This window comes from Nelumbo lutea, chromosome 2 (genome assembly GCF_056320005.1).
Source record: "Nelumbo lutea isolate HS-2025 chromosome 2, American lotus-T2T, whole genome shotgun sequence".
In the NCBI taxonomy this organism is placed as follows: Eukaryota; Viridiplantae; Streptophyta; class Magnoliopsida; order Proteales; family Nelumbonaceae; genus Nelumbo; species Nelumbo lutea.
Genome location: NC_142685.1, coordinates 6,817,032 through 6,842,131, shown reverse-complemented (window position 1 = coordinate 6,842,131; position 25,100 = coordinate 6,817,032). Strand labels below are relative to the sequence as shown.

Sequence of the window (25,100 nt, the reverse complement as noted above, 5' to 3'; positions counted from 1 at the left end):
ACTAAAGGTGTCAAACATTATCAACTTCTACTTAGGGTGGACATGAATCAATTTATTCACAAGCCATCCAAGCTCAGCTTACGAAAAGTTCAATTCAGTTACATCTAAATCAAGCTTTGAATCGAGCTCAAAATATTAATTGCTAATTGAGCCCATGTCAAATGGTATGAAGCTCAATTCGTGGAACTCATGAGCGTAATTGAGCATATTTTTAGTTTTCTATATGTATGATAAAAAATAAAGTTTTTATATGTATAACATTTATTTTTATATGTATAATAAGAAATAAATTTTATATATATAGTTTTTTATATGAAGTTTGGCTCACCCTTGAGGCTTGAACACGAGGGTAGCCCACCCAACCCAAGTGCAGGCAGGATTTGATCCCAAGTCTCTACCATGACCAGCAAGAGACCTTACCAATCCATTGGTTGGCACATGAGCCTTTGAGTCTTAGCCAAATTTGAGATAATATTTACAGGCTCTGATTGGAATCAGACTTGAACCCAAAGTCAAACCTTATGCTTTTTTACCAAATCGAACTCAAATAATCTAATATTTGGCTTGACTCAAGCCAATATCAACCCCTAATTCTAGCTACAAGGAACAAAGAAAAGAAATGTAATAAGAACATGTTCTTCTTTTCTGATGAAGGGAAAAGGGGCTACACAGATCTGGGGGTAGCACGTCCCCAAAAATCAAATAGGCAAATGAACTTTAAACCCCAAGGTAAATTGACATGATCAATCTTCACACTGGTATGGCCTCTATGTGCTAGCCAATCTGCAGCTTGATTTGCTTCTCTAAGAATGTGTTTGTATCCAACGTCTAAGCACTCCTCCCTTGCTGCAACCTGGCATTCATCAATGAGATTTTTTATCATACAAGGCGGCTCCAGCTTCATTTGGAGACACTCGATTATTAATCTTGAATCACCCTCGATCCAAACCTTGTCATGCTTATACTTTTTAGCTAGGTCATGGGCCACCCTTGCTGCCCATGCTTCAGCCATCTGGGTTGAAGTTTTTTCAATTTTTCCTGATTTGGTTTCTAGGATATACCCCTGGTGATTTCTAACAATGCACCCAAAGGCACACTGCCCATTTTGTTTTCTTGAAGCGTCGAAATTTATTTTTATTTCTCCTTCATCTGGGGCTTTCCATTTAACTTGAGCCAATTTTTTCCGCTTCTTAACTTGTTGAAGAGCGCTCCCAGCTTCGAGATATTCATTCAACATGAGATTTGATTTTTCAAGAACAAAAGGTGGATTTAATGGGTTATTAATTACCAGAGATTCTGCTATGTATGCTATGGTATAGGCTGACTTGATCGAGTCTCTGTCCTTAGGATCCGCCTCACAGACAAGTCTGTCGTCTCTACCATCAGAATGGATGGGCATTGACCTACTCGTATCCCATATATTACATTGTTGATAAGCCTCTTTATACATATCCACCAAGCCTGAACCAACTCCTTTTTTGCAGTACTCCAAATCTATGTGTTCTAGTTCCTGCATAAAGTAAAAAAAAAATGGTGTTAGTCAATGGGAATTGAGAAATTGAGATTATTAATAACTTGGGAATAGTTTCAAAAGATGATAAAATAAGAGAAAGTAGACTAAGATGATTTGGTCATGTGTATAGAAAACCGTCTACAATATCTCTGAGAAGAAACAATTTGTTGCAATTGAAGGGGCTATAAGAAGTAAGAGTAGACAAAAAAGAACATGGATTGAAGTAGTAAGAAATGATTTAAGTGTTCATAATTTAACAATGGATTATGGAACTAAACAAAAGGGAATGGCAAAAAAAAGCTGATCAAAAGGGAATTAATGTTAGCCAACCCCAACACCATATAGCCAGGGCAAGGATTAAATGATGATCATGATGAACGGGCTGCAAGCCTGCAACCTGCAGTTCTGTCTAAGGCGAATACTACATTTTGTGATCATGAAATCAGCAACACTGAACATTTTTTAGGTGCCATAGTTTTTTAAGCAATGATAACTTCAAGAATTATAACAAAACAACTTGGTGTTACTAATATTTGCAAGACTGAAGAGTACAGGGAAGAAAGAATTGCATGACCATAGTATAAACAACTTAAATTAAGAAAGTTAGAAATGTAAGGACCAGTTGTCCCCTTGTGCCCTTCTATCATGTTCATTGCAAAACTAGCAAATTCCCATATCGCTAGAGGCAAAAATCCACAGAAATATACATTGCTACTACAGGATACATTAATGAATTCAATAACATGTTAACGCATATGAGCTCTATGAACTGCATTATCCACAAAAAAAAAAAAAAACCTTCCTCGATAACTTCCTGGATACACACACTGATGATCAAGAATTTTATTAGATCAAACAGAATGATTTTAAACACGGAAAATTGGAATGTCGAGTTTAACTTTCAAAGGATGCGAAAGGACACACACTGCAACATGGAAAATTCATGACTATAGAATTGGTTTGATTGCGTCTTAATTGTGATGTGTCTGTGTTTGAAGGGGAAGAATTTCCTGCTAAGACGTGTTCTATATTAATGCAGATGAGGAAAACGCTCAGTCTCCGATCGTGTCAGAAACGACTATTGCAACTTTGTTGGTTCAATCAAATATCTTCCAACGAAACGAAACCTAAGTCCATGGAGGCTCTAATCGTAGAACCGAAGAATGTGGTACATAATACACCAATCAAAAACCCTAGCTTCAAAATAACTCCCTAAGTTCATGAAGAGCTCAAACTGATGATGAATTATATATCATCCATGACAAAAAAAAAAAAAGTGAAGAGAGAGAGAGAGAGAGAGAGAGAGAGAGAGAGAGAGAGAGAGAGAGAGAGAGAGAGAGAGAGTTGCCTGGCTGAATTTGGTTTGGAGGGTGGATCTGACTTCGTCGAAGGCGACATGGAGAGAAGAGAACTCCTTGCGCGCCTCTTCGGAAACAAGAAGCTTCGCCATTCCATCCCAATCGATCCCCTTCGATGCTTTAACAGCAACATCTGCTATTTTCTTCCCCGCCCCGCTCATCGCTCTTCAGGTAGTACCTATCGGACTCTCATTGGTTTCGCTGATCATGAAGCATGAAGAAAAACTTACCCGGTGACAAGGGGTCGACCATCGCACTCGGACCAGCCGGCTGCCGCTCACACGAGCGCTCGCTACCCACGCAAATCCACGTTGGCTCCCCACTTGCGCGCCCAAACGCATATCATGGTGTGATGGTGCAAATGGATCGGATCATGATCGATTAGAATTCGATCCTATTTTTTATCAGATTCAAATAACCTTCTATTAGATTTTCAGATCGGATCAGATGATAGGATCCAATTGAAAATCAGATCGAACTTGGTTCGCTCCTATCCAATTATATCCAATATATATGTATATTTATAAACATTTTACTTATAAAAAGACATGTATATTATGAAAATAGTTAGAAAAAATAACTTATATTTCTGTTTTTCTTTATATAATCTGTTATGATTTTTTAATTTTAATAGTTTATTACAATTTTCAGGATTTGAATTTGATTAGATCATATTCGGATATCCGACATTCTCGATGGATTCAAATTCAAATCACCATATATGAGATCTAATCGGATCACATTCAGATATATCTGGATTCGAATCCAACCCAATCTATTTGCATCCCCACCAATCATGTGTGTACAGAGTGGGGAAGCCAATCTGAATGTGCTGTGGGGCGCAGGAGGCTGGCGCTCCTCATGCTGACCTCACAACACATCTCAACCGTACTTTAGAAATATCTCCCATACCTATGTGTTGTTATTCATGGCCAGATGTTTCCCAGATGATTTGAGGTGCTAGTGTGAGGAGAAAATCCCAATTCCAATTTGAACTCATGCATACATTGGGAACATATCCCTTCTTGAGCTGAGATATGACTTGAGAAAATGTGTTTGCTCATAGAATGGAGAAAAAAAAAAAAAGATATAAAGAAAAAACAGCACTACACATAATGGATGTGTGGTGTTGTTTTTAAATTAGAATTTGCATCATTTTTCATTTGCATTCACATGCATTTATTTTAATGCAAATAAAATTATTCTGCAACCAAATACAGTGCTGTGAATCGTATTAAAGTGGTAATGGATGATTGTGGTGGGCTGGTGCCAAAGAATTGTGGTTAGACGATATTCCGTGAAGGCATGATCTACTCAGCTAGTTGACGGTCTCAAATGAGTCCGAATCTCCTGCCCACACAAACTCTGCCCACATGTATCGCAGCCACACATGGAGAACATCTCATCTTGGGGAGATGTTCCCAATTCATGGGGGGTAGTATGTTGTCAGTAGACGTGGGCAAGAGATCCGAACTCATCTCAAACAGGTAAAAAACCTCTTTGCCTGCTCTCTTCGTAGAGTGACGATCTCTACCACGTAGTCCACATTGGTTGCATTTTGTCGGCCCAACCAACGAAATTCCAAATTGCATTTGATGATCATCATTTTAGGGAATTTTCACTTTAGTACCTTGAACTTTGGGGGTAGTGTAAGGTTAGTACCCGAACATTACCTAAATCTATATCTATACTACCTATAAAAGAGCGAATGCCCCTTCTTTTTGAAATTTTCGTTGGACGCTTTCTATTCTTCTTGTTTAAGCATACAACGGGCATAAAGAGGGTATATATGTCATTTACTCTCACTTTAGAAACTGTCCACTTATAACTATTCAAAAACTGTCCATGAATTATAAATAGTTTTGTCTCAAAGATATTATCACGTGCAAATGCATATACATGTTTACTAGTTTTCAAAAAGTGTCAAACATGTTTATTAGTTTTCAAAAAGTGTCAGGTTGGTCCTTACCGTTAATCAACCATCAGTTATCTGTTGAAAATGTCAAAATTACCCTTCAAAAGAATACACTGTTCGTTGTCTTCTACCTTGAGATTGAACCAGTTATCTTAAAGAGAGAGAGAGAGAGAAACATGCAATATGATAGAGGGAAACAATAACTAAAATCAAAGAAATAACTAGACAAGAATATGTTTCACATCTAAAGGTAGAAGATAATGACTTCATTAGTCTAGAAGTTCAAACAACTCAACCGATTCAGTCTCAAAAATCAAAATAGAAGACCATAAACAATGTCTTCTTTTGAATGATAATTTTGAGTTTTGGCATTTTCAACAGATAACTCATGATCGGCCCTTATTTTTATTTTACAGTTAGGAATCCGATTCCGGATCTCCTGCCCACAAGAACTCTGCCCACATCTAACCACAGCACACCACCTCTATGAATTGGAAATATCTCCCATGCATAATATTATGTAATAGAATGAAATGTTCCCTATGTGTGGCCGCAATATTATATGGTTAGATATGGGCAGAGTTCTTGTGGACAAGAGATCCGGTCTCAACCAATCATAACTTATTTCATATATTTTCCGACCCTATTTGTCGCTTTAGGCAAAAAATTGATGAAAAGTGTTCCATCCTGCATTGGACCTTACCCTGAAAGCCGAAAGACTAATCGTAAGCGACCTGTTAGCAAACATTTGAATCCCAGCACAAACACGTGGCTGTCAAAAGTGAAAGAGATGTTCCTCTCTCGTTGTCCTTGTAATATGCATACTCAACGAGAGGGCCAATAATACAAGGTTAAAAAAATTGTTACGTATCGGGCCCTTCCCGATACGCTCCTACAGGAATTGTATCGAGTCAGGGCCTGGTTCAGAGGGTAGCCAGGACTTAAACCGGCCCAGTGAAAGTTTAAAAAAAGGCCGATACGCCCTACCAGCGTATCGGCCAGTATCGATACTTTGCCAATATGCCTTGTCTCACAGACGATATCAAAGGAATGCAAATTGTGACCAAGTGGGTGTTGATCACTTGGATGGTAATAGCAAGAACTTAAGAGAGTCTCACTTGTATCAGTGTATGGCGAAACTGTAAGATGTTTTAAAGATAAAATATGTGTACAAAAATAAAAGTCTACCTAATCCAAATATCCATCAGTCTCTGTTTCTTTTTTTTTTCGATGAACAAAAAAAAGGAAGACAAAATCCTGACTCAAGTACTTCTCTGCCAAGATTGTCAGTTTCACCTCCAATAGCGATACTGGGGTTCATCTTCATACTCATCAGAATCATAGAAATCTTCATCTTCATCAGAGTCTTCCCGGTTACCTTCATACATAATGTAAACCTCATCCCAGAGTGGACAACTACAGGTTGCTTTCTTGTTTTTCCATTCAGCTCCACAAGTATAACAGAACTCATAACCGCACCTGCAAAAACAGTGCATAACTCATTAGTTGCCTGCTCATGGCCTTCAACTTTGAGTTGAGTTGATGTCCTCCCACTTTAATGCTAAAATACTTACCAATCTGACAAACAAGGACAGAATAGTAGTGATATAGCAGTGATTTGCAGCCATTTGTTAATTCTACATTTAGGAAAACTATTTATAGAGAACTAGTAATCAGCTCATTGCGACCATTAAAGCACAACCAAGTTAGCAAGTCTTCCAAATAACAATGATTTTGATTTATAGTTGTTAAAATGTCATCAGACACCCGACTTGTATCAAAAGAGTGCCCATCTAGGTGACAAAAGTCACAAGGTAAAGCTCTTCATTGTAATAAATATGGTAGCATAATGAGAATAGAGAAGAAAGCAAAACAGATAGAGGTTTCTTTTTCTTCTTTCCTTTTCCCATTTTTCTTTTTCTTTTTCCCATAATTACTCTCTCAGCATGTTAAATAGAACAGAGGCCCCACACTTGTTATTGTTTTTCCCTTTTGTTACTTCTCTTAAATCTTTTATTAGTATAAAATGATAGCCTTATTAACAATAATATTTTTGACATGCAATTCTTCTATTAAAAGCTAATTACATTATAATATTATATTTGAAATGTTGAAATTAATAGATTTAATATGCTATTTTCTTTTAGATATGATGATTTCCGTGTATAGAGATGAAATTCTGTGTTATGTAGTAAATAACAAACTAAGAAATTAACCTAGAACTTAGCTTTCTCTTTGCCATACTCTTATCACCTAAGTCACTAGGCACTCCACTCTTTGACAATTATGCATGGATTTCACTTTCCTGAAATTCTAGAAATTGTATATTTATCTGGCTTGACACCTGATAAAGGGAAAAACACTTCCATATATTCCATCTAAATACAAAATAGAAGTTTCTGTCATTCTTATAGAGGAAGACTAACATTAAGTAAAACTCTTAAGGCATAAAAGGAAAAGTCTACAGGACATTGAAATTAGGACTGGCGTGGAAAATTCAATATCAGCAATCTTTTGACTTTAAAGGGAAACTAAAATTTCTAACTACACCATGTCTAAATAGTTCATCGGTAGAATTTTTGTTTTTGTTTTTTTTTTTTTGGAGGGGGAACAAGGGTTTGTGTTTAAGCAAACTTCTGCACCAACATCTCATCTTTAAGCATATTTAGCTTTCCAAGTTTGATGAGTAATTTTGAGCTAGATGGTTGTAGATAAATTGCTGGACATGCATATGTGATTAGTATGAAGTAATGCCCATGAAAGCAGACTGCACAAAAAAATGACAAGCCTTTGACTCAATACAGTTTACGTGTCATGCCAGAGAATCCAATCAGGCCACCTACCAGCCAAAGCTTAAGGTTGGAGGCCCATACCCATTCAAAAAATTAAAATAAATAAATAAAAGAACAAAATCTTTGTAAGCCCAACCAGTCAATACCATACTAGTTCAATCTGTTTAAATACATGGATCCCGTTATCAAGCACTCATTTTGTGTGGTGCACCTCACCTGTCTTGTTGCTATGTTTTTGATGAATGAGCCTATATTTTGATGTTCGAATAGGCAATTTACTATTATGTAGATTGTCCATTACTATTATTTTTAGTTTTAAATAGTTTAGCCCATGTAGACTTGAACCTGCAAGGCTACATGAGCTAACAGGACTGAGCTAGTGTTTTAAATACAACCTGTGTTAATATTACACTCTAACCAATATTGATAAAAAAAAATATTACTCCAACCAATTGAGCTAACAGGATTTCATTTTATGAGAACATAGACATAGATTTGGATATTTATTATATATTAATTTTCTTTTATTTTCTAGAGATGGTGCCTCACTTTTTTCAGGTGTATGCTTTGTTCCTCAGGCTTTAGGAACCCTTGCGCTTCTCACTTTTGAGACACTAATTGCACAATGTCTCAATGGTAATTAAGCATCAAGAACATTTTTCTTTTGAAGTTCACAAGACTGATCAAATTTGGGATAATTAGAAATACAGTACCTGCAAGTCATGTGGAAGCAACCTTCAGCCAACTCAATCATATGATTGCACTTAACACATTGGCGCCAGAGTTTTTGTGTAGCAAGAGATTTCAGCTTCGCATCTGCTCCATGGGGATAAGGATTTAACCTTTTATATTCATTGCATGTCATGTTACTATGCCATGGGACTTTGCAATTGATGCAAAAAAGGCCATGACATTTTGTACACATCCTGGCTCCAGATCGATCAGCACCAATAAATACATTATTAGAATAATTTAAAACCTCAGTTTTTGACATCAATGCAGAACACCTAGGGTAAGGACAATAAATTTTCTCATTTACAGGAATTGAAGCCTCCAAAATACGTTGACTCATTATCTCAAGCAATTTAGGTGTCAAGAATTTTTTACAACTATCTACATTCAGCTTGGAATTGCAGCCTTCATGAGGGCATCCAGGTATCAATCCATGAAGCAACTTGACTTCCACATGCTGCTTCATACATGTAAAGCAGTAGCGATGCACGCAAGCATCAACAGCAAACATTTGGCCAATAGCAATGTCTTCCAAACATATGGTGCAAGTCTCATTCAAATTCTTGCCACAGCTAGATTCTATAGACCTTGTTATTTGAGAATCTATAGCATCCCTTGCCAATTTAAAAGCAAATTTAACATCATTTCGTGCCACATAGACTGGACGGAAGCCCTGAAATTTCCTTTGTAGCAAAAACACCTGATTGAATAATGTAGCAACCTTGCGCTGCTTAATTCGCCATCTCCCCATAATCTGCATCAGGAAATACAGTCAATAATGCAAACTATCCATAATTGATGTAGTTTAAACTACAAAGAAATTTTCTTAAGTCAACATACAAACATAGGGATGGCAATTGGATGAGGATTAATGGGGATCCCCAACCGGGGTTGGGGTTGGGGTCGGGGATGGGGAATGAGGTCCCAACCCCACCCCGTCCCCAATTATATATATTAAATATATTATATATGATATTATTCATTTATCAAAATATATTTAAATATTATTTATATTTTAAAATTTTTATTTATTTTACGTAAATTTATTTTTCAAAAAATATTGTTAACTAAAAAATTTCAGGGATTCAGGTCCCCATGGGGAATTTGTCCCTATCGGGGATCAGAGCTGGAGGACAATTTTTATCCCTAACAGGGATCAGGACTGGAGATGGGTATTTATTCCAAAATCGGGGTCGGGGACAGGGAATATGATCCCCACCTTGAACCTGCCCCGTTGCCATTCCTACACAAACACATATATATAATTGTTATGGAAATCGAGGTTTAAATTAAAAACTTTCCATGCATCAAAGTTCACAAGTGTTTAATATGAGATAGCATAGAATTCATACCTCTAAAAAAAACCCTTAAAACACCAAAATATACATATGGTAATTAAGGCCTTGTGATAATTTTACAGAGCAGGGGGTACAGCCTTGGAATAAAAAGGAACTATTTTGACTTTGTACACATTTGACTCATCAGATACAACTAAAATGATCTAAACATCAAAGATAAACAAGAAATCTAGGTTTGAACACATATTTTACCCAAAAAAATAGTTTTAACACATACATCCTTTTGTAAAGGCCACTGACAGATTAGAGTTTCTTTCCTTGTTTCAATGTAGTATGTGTTTCATTTATTGAGTTTCACATACTTAAATGCAGATATAGATTTTATCTGGATCGGATACTTCATTTCCAACATAAATTTTGTATCTACAGCCTTTACATGTTTTGTCATCATGGCATGGAAAACATAATATACCAGCTAACATCAATATATTGATGAAAATGGTGCATTTAAAAGGGGGAACTAAAGTGCCAAACAATGTTTACATGCATGCAGTAATTGCACCAAGTCTATTACATAATAGTATTATGTATTTACTTAATAAAGTGATGGCTTTTAAATCACAAATAACCAGATTGAAGAGATATTGTTAATAAAAGATAAGGATAAATTAGCCAAAAATTAAAAGGTAAAGGGTAATGCAAATGGTCAAATCCATTCTCAAAGTAGGAAGATTGACCCAAACAACCTCTCCATGGTGAAGGCAACCACTATCCATTGTGGTGCATGATCATGCCAAACCAAGGTTGAAAATATCGATACAGGCCGATATGCTAGATGGGGCATATCGGCCTGTAGAAGACTACCTTATTTTTTTAGTTTTTTTTCTTCTTTCAAACTGGTTCAGGGGGTTAGTTTAAGGACCATCTACCCCCTGAAATAGGTGGGACCCTGAAACACTAAGTGTAGGGGCACATCGGAGGGTCACCAATACGATGCATATCGGCCGATACACCCCAATACTTTGCAATATTTCGATCCTTGTGCCAAACATTACATAAGTAAGAAACTATCCAAGGAGGCAAACCCCCAATACATCTCATATATCCTGACTTTCTTCCATGCCAAGTTGTCAACCAAGGTGTTGGCTAACCACTAAATCCATTTGAACATTTCAAGGTTCTAGTCTCTCTAATGCAATGATGGAAAATCCAACGTCCATCCATACCATCTTTGAATCAACTGGTAACCACTTAACGAGTCTCTTTCCACCGATCTCCTCCAAACCAATGAATGCCATTATCATGAAGCCTCAAAGCCATGACCAATGGGTCCAAAAAATGCCAATATATAGGGGCACAAGTTGACCAAGTTAGACCAAGTTGAGGCAATGCATAGTCCAATCCAAAGTATTACAAGCCCAATCCTAACCCTAATCCACCCAATCTAGAATTCCCTCACCCTAACCCAAACCAACTCAACCTAAAGATAATGTTTTCAACTCGTCACTGACCTAGCCAATTAAACTGTTCAAACCATCACCTGACGGCCCGACCATGATTCTGGGTCCAACTCTACTAAAACCCAGAAATTGGTCAAAAACCATTTGACCTAGGCAGTTGGACCATTGACCAGTTAGACTCGATGTTAGGTCATGGGTTGCACACTATCCGAAGGCCCATAACTTGGCGCTCTGATGTCCAATTGAGGTGATTTTTTATTTTGGGTAACTTTTCGAGACCTCTAAGTCCCAAGAAGTCATAAGCACCTTGTGCCACTATTTTTGTGAAAAAACCCTTTTTTTGCCTCGAATTGTAATTTTTAATATTTTTACAAATAAAAAATATAAGTTAAATATAAAATAATACATATATTACATGTAATTATACGTTATTTATTGATAAAATGTGTTTACACACACATACATACATACACATATATGTATAACTATATATGTACTTAAATATATATATATATATAGAGAGAGAGAGAGAGAAAGAATGATGATGTGGCACAATCTGATCCATTCGACCCAAACGTTCAAACCGGTGACTTGCGACCTGGAGGCAAAAATGGTTTGGCCTCTAGGTTGATTGTTAAAACATTGTGTAAAGGTGGAATTGGGTCAATTGTTAAAAAAAGCTTAGTGAAAGAAACTTTGAAAAGAGTAAACCCAGACACAATTATTCTTCAAGAATCTAAAAAGGAAGCTATTGACAAGAAACTTATGAAAGCCTTTGGGGAATAAGGGGTAGAAAATGGACCGTTGTTCCAGTAGTGGGATCCGGTGGTGGAATCATCCTAGCTTGGAAGGAAGACGAAATCTCAGGTTTGGAGATTGACAAAGGTGAATTCTCAGTCTCAGTTTTGTTCACAAACATTAAAGATGGGTTCAGCTGGATTCTTACCAGGGTGCATGGCCCCAACTCTCCCTCTAACAGAGAGAGAGAGATTTTGGGAAGAATTGGATTCCCTGCATGAGGAGGATATCTCGTGGTGCTTAGCTGGTGACTTCAACGTCACAAGATTCAATCTGGAACATTCCAATGGTAGAGCCCCAACAAGAAGTATGAGGAAATTCTCAAAATTTATTTCCAGACATAACTTGTGCAACCTCCCCCTTACTAATGCACTCTTCACCTAGTCAAATATGCAAGAAAATGTCATAAGTTGCAGACTTGATAGATTTCTGATTTCTCAGGATTGGCTGGAAAGATTCCCCAACCTTTGATAAGAATTTCGCCCAAGATGTACTTCAGATCACTGGCCTATTTTGTTGAACACTGAAAATATTATTAAAAGAAAGACTCCTTTTAGACTGGAAAATTTCTGGTTATCTCACAAAGATTTCAATAAAAAGGTTGCAGAATGGTGGGAAGATTGCAAAGTAGAGGGTTGGGTTGGTTTCAGGCTTCTACAGAAATTAAGAGCTCTAAAGAGAAACCTGAAAGCTTGGGGGAGAGAGAGGAATTTAAAGCTGATGAAGAAGAGAAGAAAAAAGTTCTTACGAAGTTAGAGGAGTTGGATAGCAGAGAACAAAATGGGACCCTTGATGCTTTAAACAGAAGTAGAAGAGCAGATTTGAGAAAGGATTGGGAACAACTGATCAGAAGAGAAGAATTTTACCGGAGACAAAGATCAAGAGTGAAATGGCTGGAAGGAGACAATAATTCCAAATTTTTTCACGCTTATGCCTCGGGAAGGAGTAGGAAAAACTTCATCTCCAAGCTGAAATTGAACCAGAGGGACTCCTAAGGAAATTAAGCCTTCCTTTCCTTCTTCAAAAACCTTTACTTCAAGGATAGTAATAACCAGTTTACATTGAGCAGATGGGAAGGCACAACTTTATCAGCTGAAAAGAGGGTTTGGTTGGAAAGAAGCTTTGAAGAGGAAGAAGTTAAAAAGGCTGTCTTCAACATGGATGGAAATAGGGCTCCAGGGCTCCAGGACCGGATGGTTTTCCCATCTCTTTCTTCCAGCAGTGTTGGGAAATAGTAAAGTCAAATCTCATGGATTTTTTCAAGTACTTTCACTCTTCTGTCATTGTTAACAAAGGCCTAAACTCAACCTTTCTCTGTCTCATCCCAAAGAAAGGGGGAGTCTTGGAGGCTAAAGACTTTAGACCAATAAGTTTGATAGGGAGCATCTACAAAATTTTGGCTCAAGTCTTCGCTAAAAGACTTAAAGAAGTCCTTGAAGATCTAATTTTCCCAAACCAGTTTGCCTTTGTAAAAGGGAGACAGATTGTGGACAGCATTCCAATTGCAAACGAGTGTGTGGAAGACAGAAAATCCTTTGGGTACCCGGGGGTCCTAGTGAAATTAGATTGGATTGGGACAGCATTCCAATTGCAAACTAGTGGATTGGGACTGTATTTTAGATTGCTTAAAGATGAGAGGTTTTGGTAGCAGATGGATCAGGTGGATTAAGGGTTGTATTGGTTCTTCATGGTTTTCGGTGTTGATAAATGGTGAAGTGAAATGCTACTTTAAGGCTAGTAGGGGTCTCAGACAAGGTTGCCCGCTCTCCCCCTTTCTATTCACTTTAGTGATAAACGAAATGCTCCTTAACTTGGTGAAAGGATTCGAACTGGGAAGGGACAAGATTCACATTTCACACTTACAGTTAGCTGATGACATAGTTTTGTTCTTGGATGCCTCCATAACCAACATCACAAACACTAAAAGGATAATTGAATGTTTCAAACTTATCACTAGTTTGAGGGTTAACTTTTGCAAAAGTTCTATAGTAGCTCTTAACTTAGTGGAAGTGGAACTTCTGGAGAGCTTCAAACCTTTGTTGGGGTGTAAAGAGGAGAGTCTTCCCATCTCATATTTAGGGATGCCTCTTGGGGGAATCCAAAATCTCTCAATTTCTGGAGACCAGTGGTGGAAAAATGTGAGAAGAAACTTTCATCTTGGAAGAAGTGTTATCTCTCAAAAGGGGGAAGGCTTACTCTCTTGAAGGCCTCCTTAGCAAATATGTTAGCCTACTTCCTTTCAATCTTCCATATTCCAACCAAAATCAAAAATCAGATTGAGAAGCTTCAAAGGAACTTTCTTTGGGAAGGAGGTGGGGAAAAGAGAAGTCACTTAGTCAGTTGGAAACAAGTTTGCAAGCCTAAAGAGGAAGGTGGTTTGGGAATTGGGCACTTAAAAGAGAACATTTCTTCTCTCTTAGGTAAATGGTTGTGGAGGTTCCCTAAAGAACCCAATGCTCTTTGGACAGCTGTCATCTCAAGCAAATATGGATCAAATGTAAACGGGTGGGATAGCAATCTCCATTTGAACAGGATAAAGTCCACAAATCCATGCAAAGGTATCATCTCCACCCATACTTCTTTCTTTACTTTTATAAGATATAATGTGGGAAATGGCTCTACAATAAAATTCTGGAAAGACCTTTGGTGGGGGTGGGGGGGAATCTACCCATGCAGCCTCCTTCCCTAGACTTTTTAACCTTACCCTTGACCAAGAAGCCACTATTTCTTCCTGCCTTCCTGACCAAACTGTTGAGAACACCCTAAAGCTTGGACTTAGAAAACCCTTAAGGGATTTGGAAATTTCTGAATTAATAGACTTAATTCAGACCCTTAAAGAAGCCTACATCTCCCCCTCCAATTCTAACACCCAAATCTGGACCCTGCACCCCACTGGCGAATTCTCTTCCAAGTCTATGTTCAAGGTTTTGATTGTTGATGATCAACATCCCTCATTTCCTTTTAAGAAGATCTGGTGTAGCCACATCCCCTCAAGAGTTTGTTTCTTTGTCTGGGAAGCTTGTCTCCAGAAATTAAACACGTGTGAGCTCTTGCAAAAAAGGTTTTTGGGAAGACTGTCCATCTTTCCTCACATTTATTTTTTATGCTTCAGTGAAGGTGAATCAGCAGATCACATTTTCCTTCACTGCAAATTCACCCAAAAGATTTGGTTCCATTTCCTGAAAATGGCAGGTTACAGTTGAGCTATACCAAAATATGTTATGGACTTCCTACATCAATGGCAAGGAACAGGTTTAAGTAAAAGGGGTAAATTTTATTGGCAATCAGTGTTACATGCAGTGTTGTGGGGAGTTTGGGATAAAAGAAACAAACAGCTCTTTGACAACAAATTCAGGCCCCTGGAGGAGTTAATTTCAGACATTTCTTATACTTGCAACCTCTGGACGGTGAACTCAGATCTATTCAAAGGAGTCTCAGTCAATGATCTCAATAGAGATGCTTATCCCTTTCTATTTCTCCCTCATCTCCATCAATCATCCTCGAGATATCCTGAACCCATCAGTGAAGAAGTGATGATCCTTAACTTCGGTGGAAGTGCTTTAGGTAACCCTGGATTAGCTGGTAGCAGAGGAACAATAAGGGATGAAAGGGGCAACATTTGCTGGACTTTTAGCAGTACAATTGGTTTGGCAGATTCCACAAAGGCTGAAGTAATGGCTACTCTCACAGGAATCAGAATAATAAAAAGTTTGGGAATCCAAAATATAGCCATTGCAGGTGATTCAGCAAATACTATAAAATGGTTAAGAGACAAAGAGGGGGGACCTTGGAGATTGAGTCATTATTTAGCAGAGGCCAAGGACTCTTTGGACTTCCTAAATGTAAAATTAGTTTGGATTCCTAGGGAACACAATCATATAGCATCAGTGTTTTAAAAGCGAAAGGCGCAAAAAAGGCACAAGGACCATTTTGCGCTTGAGGCGCAAGGCGCAAGGCGCACAATTAAAAAATTAAAAAAAATCAAAAATTATAAAACATAATATTAATAAAATTATAAACTTAAGTTTTAAAATAAGTGTTTTAAAAATCCTATTATCTAAAATTAAAATACATAAACATAATATGTAAAGCATATTCAAAGGAGAATTTAAAAATGAAATCAAACGTATAAAACATTTTCAAGCATATAAAACCCACAATCTCTTTTTTGCTCAATTACATCAAGTAGCTAGTGTGAGTATGTGACATATTACATTCCTAATTCTACAAGCCACCTTTGTGCCACACCCCTCGAGGCAAGCCCAAACAAGTCCATGTTAGGGTCTTAAATGCTTAGTTTTTCACACAAAAAATAATGATTTTATAGTTTTAATTGCTTTTAAGAAAATATTTTATTAGGATGAACGAATGGATAGCATTACCAAATAGGGGGTGGGTTAAGTTGAGCTTGGGCTGGTACAATTTCTTCACTTCCTTTTTTGCTTTAGGAGTATTAATGTTACACCAAAAAAAAACAGCATTTGTACTTAAAACTATTGGTGTGCACATAAGACATACCAAACATATACAATAAATACAATTTTTAAAAATGCACATATAAATACACGTGCCAGGTTAGATTTGGGTCAGGTTGCTTGAGGCCTCAACCCTAACCCAACCTAGAGTTAAACTGGGTTCTTTTCTGTTTTGAGTAATCAGGTTCATATTTTTCAATCATAACCCTAACCCAATCCAACTTCTTTGGGTTGCATTTTGGTCTAGCGCAGCCCAAGTTGCACCTCTACCAATACAACCTCTTCCACTTTAGTAAGGGTTTGACAAACCACAATTACGTTGAAGCTCTGGCATTAATTAATTTCTAAAGAAGGTCCACTTAAACCAATGTACTTTTATGTCTGGCTTGTTTATATTAATGGCCAAACATCTAGTATTTCCTTCCTTAAGGCCCTTCATGTTAGTTTTAGAGGCCAAATTCATTTTATTTTTTTGGTAGTAAATAAAAAATAAAATTTTATTGAAGAGAGAAAGGAAAGCAAGAGAGTAAACAGATTGCAATATAAGAAAAAGAAAAAAAAATAAAAGGTGGGGAGAAATCACCAACATAGTAAAGACAGATTACTTCACTTTTACATCAAAACAAAACAAGCTACTCTGAGACCCTGCCCCATCCAATTGTTTCCCAAAAGTCTGCCTCAAAGGAGCCTCTTGAATCTTCTCTGCATTCTGGTAAAAACAGAATCCAATCCATTACCTTGAGCCAATCCACACACAATTCTACATCCTCCTACATGCTTTTCCTTCAAAAATCCTTTAATTCTTCTCTTTCCATATTTCCCAGCAGACTGCAAAAGGAAGACAGCTCCCAAAAAGAAAAAGCATTTTTGCTTCCTTGTAACTTTGTTAGTTAAGCCAGTATGCTTAGACTTCACTTGGTGAACTCGGTGACCAATGTCTTTGTCAAAGGGACAGAAGAAAAAGCCCCAAACAAAGAGAGAAAACGTGCAGCCATAGAAAAGGTGAAGCACATCATCTTCTTTCAACTCATAGAGAGCAAACCTACTCACTAGATGAATACCTCTCCCCTTGATATGATTTTGTGTCAGGATACTGTCTAAAGACACCAGCCAAACAAAAGCCTCTACTCTTGGAAGGACTGGGTTTCCTCAAACACCTTTAATCTCTGACCTTTCGGTCCAATTTCTCAGAAGAATTTTGTAGAAAGATTTCACTGTAAATCTTCCATTTCTGCACTCTTTCCACCATCTCTCATAGGGCATTTCAACATTGATCTTTGCTTCTTGTAATCTGGACAGCAACTGTATGCATTCTTCTACCTGCTATCCAGCAAAGGTCTTCTAAGCTTTGGAGCCCAAGCCACCAAGCCCTGCCTAACTTCATAACATTGTGCTATAACAAATTTCTTTTCACTTAGATTATAAAGTCTTGGACATATCTCACTTAGTTTCCCAACTCCCAACCAATCATCCTCCCAAAATCTAATGGTGTTATCCAAACCTCTAGTATCACTTGAAAAATAAACTTCACAGTTAGGAGGCTGCTCAGAGAAATTCTAATACTTGAACTTGTATGGTTCAATAGTGGTGTAAAGTTTCAAAAGGTTTCTCTCATGCATGCATCCGACCTTGGTTGGTGCAAGGTAATTGATCAAAAAGGCAGGATTATACTATAATGTGCGATGTTTAGTTTTGGTATCGAGGAGAAGAGGAAGCATAAGATCTTGGCAACAGATCTCCCACAATTGCAGCATATATTGATCTGGAAATAATCAGGTTGGTTCACTGGGCTATGATACTTGAGAGGTTTAGGGACATTTCACTTGATTTCTTTTTTATCAGTAACTGATCAGGAATCATATTAAACCAAAAAAGAAATATAAAGTAGGACAGGTGAATAAACAAAAAATTAAAAAAAAAAATGCCAAAGCACTCTCCTGAAAAGGTCCTCAGGACTAGTCCTCCCCCCACCCCAAAGGAACATGTTGAGCCAAAACAAAAATATTATAGCCCCTTAACCTAGGGGTGTTAGAGCTCAATATCTATTATCACCTTCTCTAGTTTCTGAATCTAACAAGGGGTTTGTTGCTCTTTGAACCTATTGGAACAAGGCATTCATACAATTGGTCTAATATCTGGCTCCTTGTATGAAATGCCTTAACTGCCTTAGTCCTGATCAATCGCTTTGCATCCATCTAAGTTGCTAAAGCCTGGAAAGAAGCTAATCTGCTTGGTAGAGTTGTAGTCACAATGACTGGGGAATCCTAACAAATGAGTTATGGTATCTCTTGTAATGCATAAGAGCTGATCCAGTTACTTTTCAAATGTAGAATCTAGTAATTAATGGAGAAATAGAAATGAGGATGAAACCATCAAAAGACTCAATACTCCACAGTTCCTTATGCCTGAAGAGAGCACCTGTATCATTATACTGTTAACAGTTTATGGAAGTTTAACTTCTTTACATGATTTGGGAAAGTATGGACAGATTGGCAAAGCACAGAGGAAGAAAATAATAATATGGGCAGTAGAAGGAATGCAACATCAGCCCTGTCAAGCATGAACGTAGAGCAAATGAAATGATAAAAACCTTTTAAGAATCATTCGTGAATTTTAGTTGCATTAGTTGTTTTGACTTTTTCTTTTTCTTTTTTACATAGAAATGGATATGACTGTTTCATGACTCAACATACTGGTGAATTGATTTCAGCATGAATGAGTTTCCATCTTCGTTGTATTTTGTAGTAATATACATGCCTAAATGGTAAAGGATCAATACACAATGTCGTTCCTGGATATCCATGGGTCTTGGGAGGAATGGACCGGATAAAGACCTGACTTTTAGCAGTTTTTGCACAAAGTGGCCACTCTCGAACTCAAACCTGTGTTTTCACGCTTGTCACTTTTCAGCCAAAAGTTTTACCACTGCACTAAATAATGGCCCCTTTTTAATCTTATAGAAACAATAAATTAACAATGCAGCAAGATTCAAGACATTGCATTTCATGACACAAAGAATTCAAGTAGCATAAGGCTAATTCAACTTCATATATAAAATCCCTGTAATAGGGAAATGTGAACTTGCAGGTGCAGATTATTCCAAAATGAATGTTGTGGTCCACATAGTATCCAGGTCAATTCATAGTTGTCAAGGTTCCGCCTAGGTGACTAGGCGCCTCGCCCAAATGCCTTGACTTATAACAACTAAGTGTCCTTCTGGACGATTAAGCACCTGCCTAGGCGACAAAAATGACAAGGCAGACACCTTATATAATATCATTTATATTGTTGTATCTTACTAATATGTGTTTTAATACATTTTATTATATGCTATAAATCATTTATACTTTGTTTGAATGTTTTACTATTGAAATTTAAAAGATCAAAGGGTTTTGAGGAGAGAGAAAAAAAAACAAAGAGGAAGGTAAGAATAGAAGGATAAAGGAGTTCTTTTTTTCTATTCTCTCTCTAATTAAATAAAACATAAATTCCATCCTTGTTTTTTCTCTATTTTTTCCATCTTCAATATTTTTCGTATAAAGTTAATAACCTTATTTAATTGCTAATTGATATGAAACTTCTCTATTAAATACTTATTATAGTATTATTATTTTTGAAAATAATGAAATTAATATATGTAAGATTTTTATCTTTTAAATGTGATGATTTGACACTTTTTTAGAGGAAATTTAATGTTCTTAATAAAGAGAATTGTTATATTTCAATTAATATACATGCTGAATGGAACATAAAACTAGGGAACTATCCAAAAGTTAGTTCTTTACATTATAAAATTCTTAATGGATAGAATTTTTCAAGAAAAAGAATGTTAGATTTGGACTCTTTGGGAAGAAAGGAATGTTAGAATTTTTCAAGAAAAGGAAAGGAGCAGAGAGGCATTGAAAGACCGTGTGTTAAACAGGGCAATACCTTGGCTGAAGACCTTGGAAATCTTTCATCAATTCTCCTTTAATGACCTTTGGAGAAAGTGGTCAGCAGTAGCGAGGTGTTCATCCCTAAAGGACAAATCAATTACAAGCTGGTCTCCTCCATCCGAAGGCTCACTGAAGTTGAATTTTGATGGAAGTAGCATAGGTAATCCAGGATTATCCGGAATGGGAGCTGCTTTGAGAAATGAGAAGGGAGAGATTTTGTTGCTCTACTCAGGTCCCTTGGGAATTGGGGACTCCATCAAGGCAGAACTTTTAGCTACTGTACAAGGGGTGCAATTTGCGAACCAGCTGAGGGTACAACACCTAACAATCGAGGAGGATTCCAAAGTGGTGGTGGGTTGGTTGAAAAACCCTAAAGAGGCTATGTGGCGTTACAATAATGAAATGAAGAAATTTAGTTGGTTGACAAGGAATATGTTGGTCATTGTACAATGGGTGGGGAGATCAGCAAATACTTTGTCAGATGTGTTAGCTAAGCAAGGGGTAAATAGGGAAGAATTGTTTTGGGCTCAGTTGTGATTCTTGCTTTTCTTTCCTAATTTACTTGTAAGATTCAAGGTGGGGCTGCAGCTCGCACCTCTTCTTGGGATGTTGTATGAACTGACTCTAAATCTGCTTCTGAATTGATAAATTTATTATCATTCATCAAAAATAATTTCTTAACAGCTAGGTGCCTGCCTAGGTGACTAGGCAACTAAGCACCCCATTATAAAATTCTTAACGGCTAGGTGCCTGCCTAGGCAACTAGGCAACTAAGCACCCCAGTGTCACCCAGAATAGCCTAGACGCCTTGAAAACCATGGGTCAATTCCATTTCACTACTGGCCAAATGACATAACAAGTGGAAATTAACTAGAAACCTAAATGAATATACAGAGAGAAAAAAACATATATACCTTAAAGTTTAAACAAAAAAGGATCCAGCTCCAGAAAACAACTTATCTAGACACCCTGAAAGTGTATCTGTACATCCAGCCATGACCAGAGACTATCAAAGAGTCCAAGGCAGACTAGTTGGAAGAACGATTCATCAAAACTTATATATTTACCCAATAATTCAGATAACGTGGTATCGATGCATTTATGCACGACCTTAGCACAAAACCTTCAGATGTCCAAGTAAAGATTGATAACATCAAAGCAAGAATTGCAAAGAAGGTACGATAAATAACTAACCAAAACGCACATATGGTAAAGAAGGGAACTCACATATTGGTAGAGTGGATAGTAATCAACGTACAAAACTATACTCTTAATATCCAACGTTAGAGCGGCATTGAGTCCTTCATTCAAAGCTTTTACATCTGCGACCATAACATTCAGACCCTCACCAGTTAAAGGCTTTTGTACCCGAAGAATTAAATTGTCACGAGGATCGCAAATAGCCACTCCAATCCCCGAGAGCTTAACCTTGGAATCCCTAATCGTCTCCTCACTAACCAAACCCTTGAAATATAGAATGAAAGGCTCGTCGACCACTGAAGAAGAGCAGCACTCTCCAAATGGCTTCTCGATATTGTTTCCGTATTTTTCCCAATCATCTTCAGGAATCATAAGAATCTCTCGAGCAAACTTCTGGTCGTGAACCCGGCGCTTGAGGTCTTCTGAGAGTCTGCGCATTTCAGCCTCGCACTGCTCGCGATCCTTTCGTTCTTGCTCGAATCTTTGGAGCTCCAAGTCATGAAGGTTCCTCAAACGATAGCCATCGTCGTCGTTGAGGGAGAAATCAGATTCCATTAGGGGAGGTGATGCAGGAATTGAAGACGATGAGGGTTGTGATGCGAGAGATGCAGCCATGGCCTCCTGCATCTGCAACCGAAAGGCAAAATCAAAATCCGCGTCAAAATTTTTAGACGCCATTAATTCCTTCCGCTGCTCTGTTACTAGAAACTCCAATTCGTGTTCGTCCATTGGTTCCTGCTTGTGTCGTCTCGTCGCAAGTCTTCTCTTCTCTCTTTCTCGCACTCGCGCTCTTTTTTGTGAACTGACTTCATACGACGTGCTTTTAAAGATGGGTAAATTATAATTTATAGATAAGTACAATTTGGAGTAGTAACACTTCCCAAACTTTCGAATGCAACACTTAACCCCGAACTTTCAGAAATAATCACTTAGATCCACTCGTTAGTATTCCGTTGGTTAAACATTTTATAATACCAAAATTACCCTTCTCGTGTGTTTTTGGACCGTTTTTCCCTTCTAATGTATAAATCCCAATTTATAAACCCTTTCTCCCTTTTTTAATTGTTAGGCCTCAACTACATCAAAAGTGGATGAATCACTAAACCATACAAGGGGTTTCATTCTCAGGTATTATTTTGAAACTGTATCAATATAAAGATAAAATAAATTCACAATACTTCAACCATAACTGAATCAATCTATTTTAAGTTTGACACAAAATAACTTGACCCAACAAAAATGGCTCAATTTGGGTTTGATTCGTTTCACTGTGTCGAATTCTTTGATGAATATGTATTGCAAATCTAGACAATTTGATAAAGCTTTTGAAATATTCAAGAACTTAAGTAGCCCGGATATTGTTTCTTGGAACACAATTCTTTCAAGTTTCCATGAAAGTTAGGATGTGCTAAGATTCATTGTTCAAATGCATCAAATTGGGCAGTGATATTGTTCAATACGATGTAGTGAAGGAACCGAGGTTGCATTCAAATAATCCTTGCCAATTAGGCAAAGCTGATGTGAAAGAATGAAGTCATGCTCCAAGATCTGAAACCAAGAAAAAGTCAGAGGCTTGAGGAGTTATCCTCGGGTAGATACTCTGACGCCCAAGTTAGTAGAAAAGAATGGGGTGGTCAAGCCAAGCAATTAGAGAATGGTGCTGGTTCGAACAAAGTAATAGTATGGGAGTCAAAAGTTGGATCCTTTACCTTTAAAGGGTGATACCTTTTTATAGCTGAAGATCTGTATTTTGATCGGATGAGGCTCCCGGGGTTGTCGGGATGAGGTTAACCACCAAGGTCTTCGGGATAAGACCTGATCCCTAGCGGAGTTCTCCCCATCCATACGATGATCTCCTGTCTTAGACACGCTTATCCACATGACGTGGTGTTGATGTGGCCAAAGAGATAAGGTAGGGCCGCAGAGGCAACGTGATGCTAATGTGGCTAAGGAGATAGGATGGCCACATAGGTGACATGTGGCGTCAGCCCAGCGCCTCCGCGTAGGTGACATGGATCATCAGTTGCCTATCATCAACCCAATGCGGACCAACATCGAGAAGGACGTGTATCGCCTCACATCGATCTCCTCTGTCATGCCTATCGTCGCCTTCTCCTCCTTAGTGAACCAGGCCCACTCAGGCTGCGACACCTTTGTCCTCGGCATCTGGAGCACAACTGGCAGAGGTGAACCTCCAACGCAACGCACAAAGAATAATTCATCCTTCCAATGCTTCGCCAAGGACAGGTCCCCAACCAGCACCTTGATGCGTTGCCTATCCGAGAAGTAGTAGTACCTCTGGTAGTGATGTTTTAGTTGGAGAAAATAGGTGACCATCCCTAGGGTGAGCTCGACATCATGGATAAAGCAATAGGACATGAATCCAATCAAGAATCTAAATGAGTTTAGCATCAGCTGTACCAGCAGCACCCGGTACCACTCAAGTATCCCGATGACCCCCTCGTGTAGCGGGAACCTCAACCCAAACTCCAAACTCTTTTCATACACACATATATCGTTTGGCTGAGCATCTGTGGGCCTCTCACTGGCCCTCATACACCTAAGCTCGAAGTCCTTGGGAATGTAATACAGAGCCTGGATCCAAGCCATATCCCCGGGAGTAAGACGGCATGGAGTGGTCCCAAATCGGTGGTCAGCCCATGCAAGAAGTTTGACCTCAATAGCTGACAGTCCCACCTCATCCCCCTCGGCCTCAATTGCCCTCTCAAAATCTACCCCCTCGAAGTCTTCGACCTCAGCCTTAGGAACATCAAGCTCGGCAGCCTTGGTGAAGGACCCTTGCTCGAACTCAAAATGCGAAACAGTGTAGTTGGAAGAGGAAGCAGAGGAAGAGGGAGGAGAACGGGAAGACGGTGAAGCAACCTTACCAAGTTAAGGTTGCAAAACTAAAGCAAACACCGAGTACTGAAGACTACTCCCCGTCGAACTTTACAAGTGATCTCTTTCGCAAATGACAAAGGGGAAATGCTCTTCTCCCCTATTTATAGGTCCCCAACACTCCAGATCAAAACAGGATCAATGGCATGGATCAAACGCCGCTCTGACAAGCTTGGGAGGGCCAATTGGCGCAACCACTCTCCGCACGTGTAAAGTCTCAAGAAGCGAAACAATGCCTCTGACAACCCATTTCGGGGATGGGACCAGCATTGAACTGCCCGGTTCACCCAGAGAAATCGACTCAACTTCAAGCCGCTTGGTCCAGCCTACACGCTCAACCAGACATCAACTTCAAGTTCCTTAGCCGAGGACCGAAGAACTCATCCACGCCACACTACGGCCGAGCACTTCACAACACAACTTCGAAATTGGGGGAGTGGTGTTTAGGTTATGGTTGAGCTGGCCCCGCATGCCACGTGCCACCTATGCGATCATCCTATCTCCTCAGCCATGTCAACACCACATCACCTCTGCGACCTTACCTTATCTCCTCGGCCACATCAGCACCGGATGCCACATGTCACCTACATGACCATCCTATCTCCTCGGCCTTCTCGCTACATGAGGGGGTCGTCAAGGTACTTGAGTGGTGCCGAGTGCTACCAGTATAGTTGATGTCGAACTCATTTAAATTCTTGATCGTCCTCATGCCCTATTGCTTTATCC

The 25,100-nt window shown here is 38.5% G+C and overlaps 1 protein-coding gene and 1 long non-coding RNA gene across 2 annotated transcripts; both read right to left on the bottom strand.

The window, feature by feature from the left end:
• Positions 1 to 620: 620 nt before the first annotated feature.
• On the bottom strand, positions 621 to 1,510 carry LOC148868317 (uncharacterized). Its single transcript, XR_016107453.1, has 2 exons — positions 1,289 to 1,510; positions 621 to 1,215 (listed from the first exon to the last, which is right to left on the bottom strand). It is a non-coding gene; the product is annotated as an uncharacterized LOC148868317 (long non-coding RNA).
• A 4,407-nt stretch (positions 1,511 to 5,917) lies between these two features.
• Positions 5,918 to 22,289, bottom strand: LOC148868316 (E3 ubiquitin-protein ligase RSL1-like). The gene is made up of 3 exons (XM_088968476.1): positions 21,504 to 22,289; positions 8,292 to 9,064; positions 5,918 to 6,265 (listed from the first exon to the last, which is right to left on the bottom strand). Exons 1-3 carry the CDS (start codon positions 22,203 to 22,205, stop codon positions 6,079 to 6,081), a joined length of 1,662 nt encoding a protein of 553 aa, XP_088824602.1. The 5' UTR covers positions 22,206 to 22,289; the 3' UTR covers positions 5,918 to 6,078.
• Positions 22,290 to 25,100: the final 2,811 nt, after the last annotated feature.

Excerpts from the sequence above, each read along its gene's own strand:
- LOC148868316 (XM_088968476.1), bottom strand. The coding sequence starts at position 22,205 with ATGGACGAACACGAATTGGAGTTTCTAGTAACAGAGCAGCGGAAGGAA. Across the intron at positions 9,065-21,503 it reads ACTATCCACTCTACCAATAT|ATTATGGGGAGATGGCGAAT; the intron begins GTGAGTTCCCTT and ends TTCCTGATGCAG. Across the intron at positions 6,266-8,291 it reads TGCTTCCACATGACTTGCAG|GTGCGGTTATGAGTTCTGTT; the intron begins GTACTGTATTTC and ends CTGTTTTTGCAG.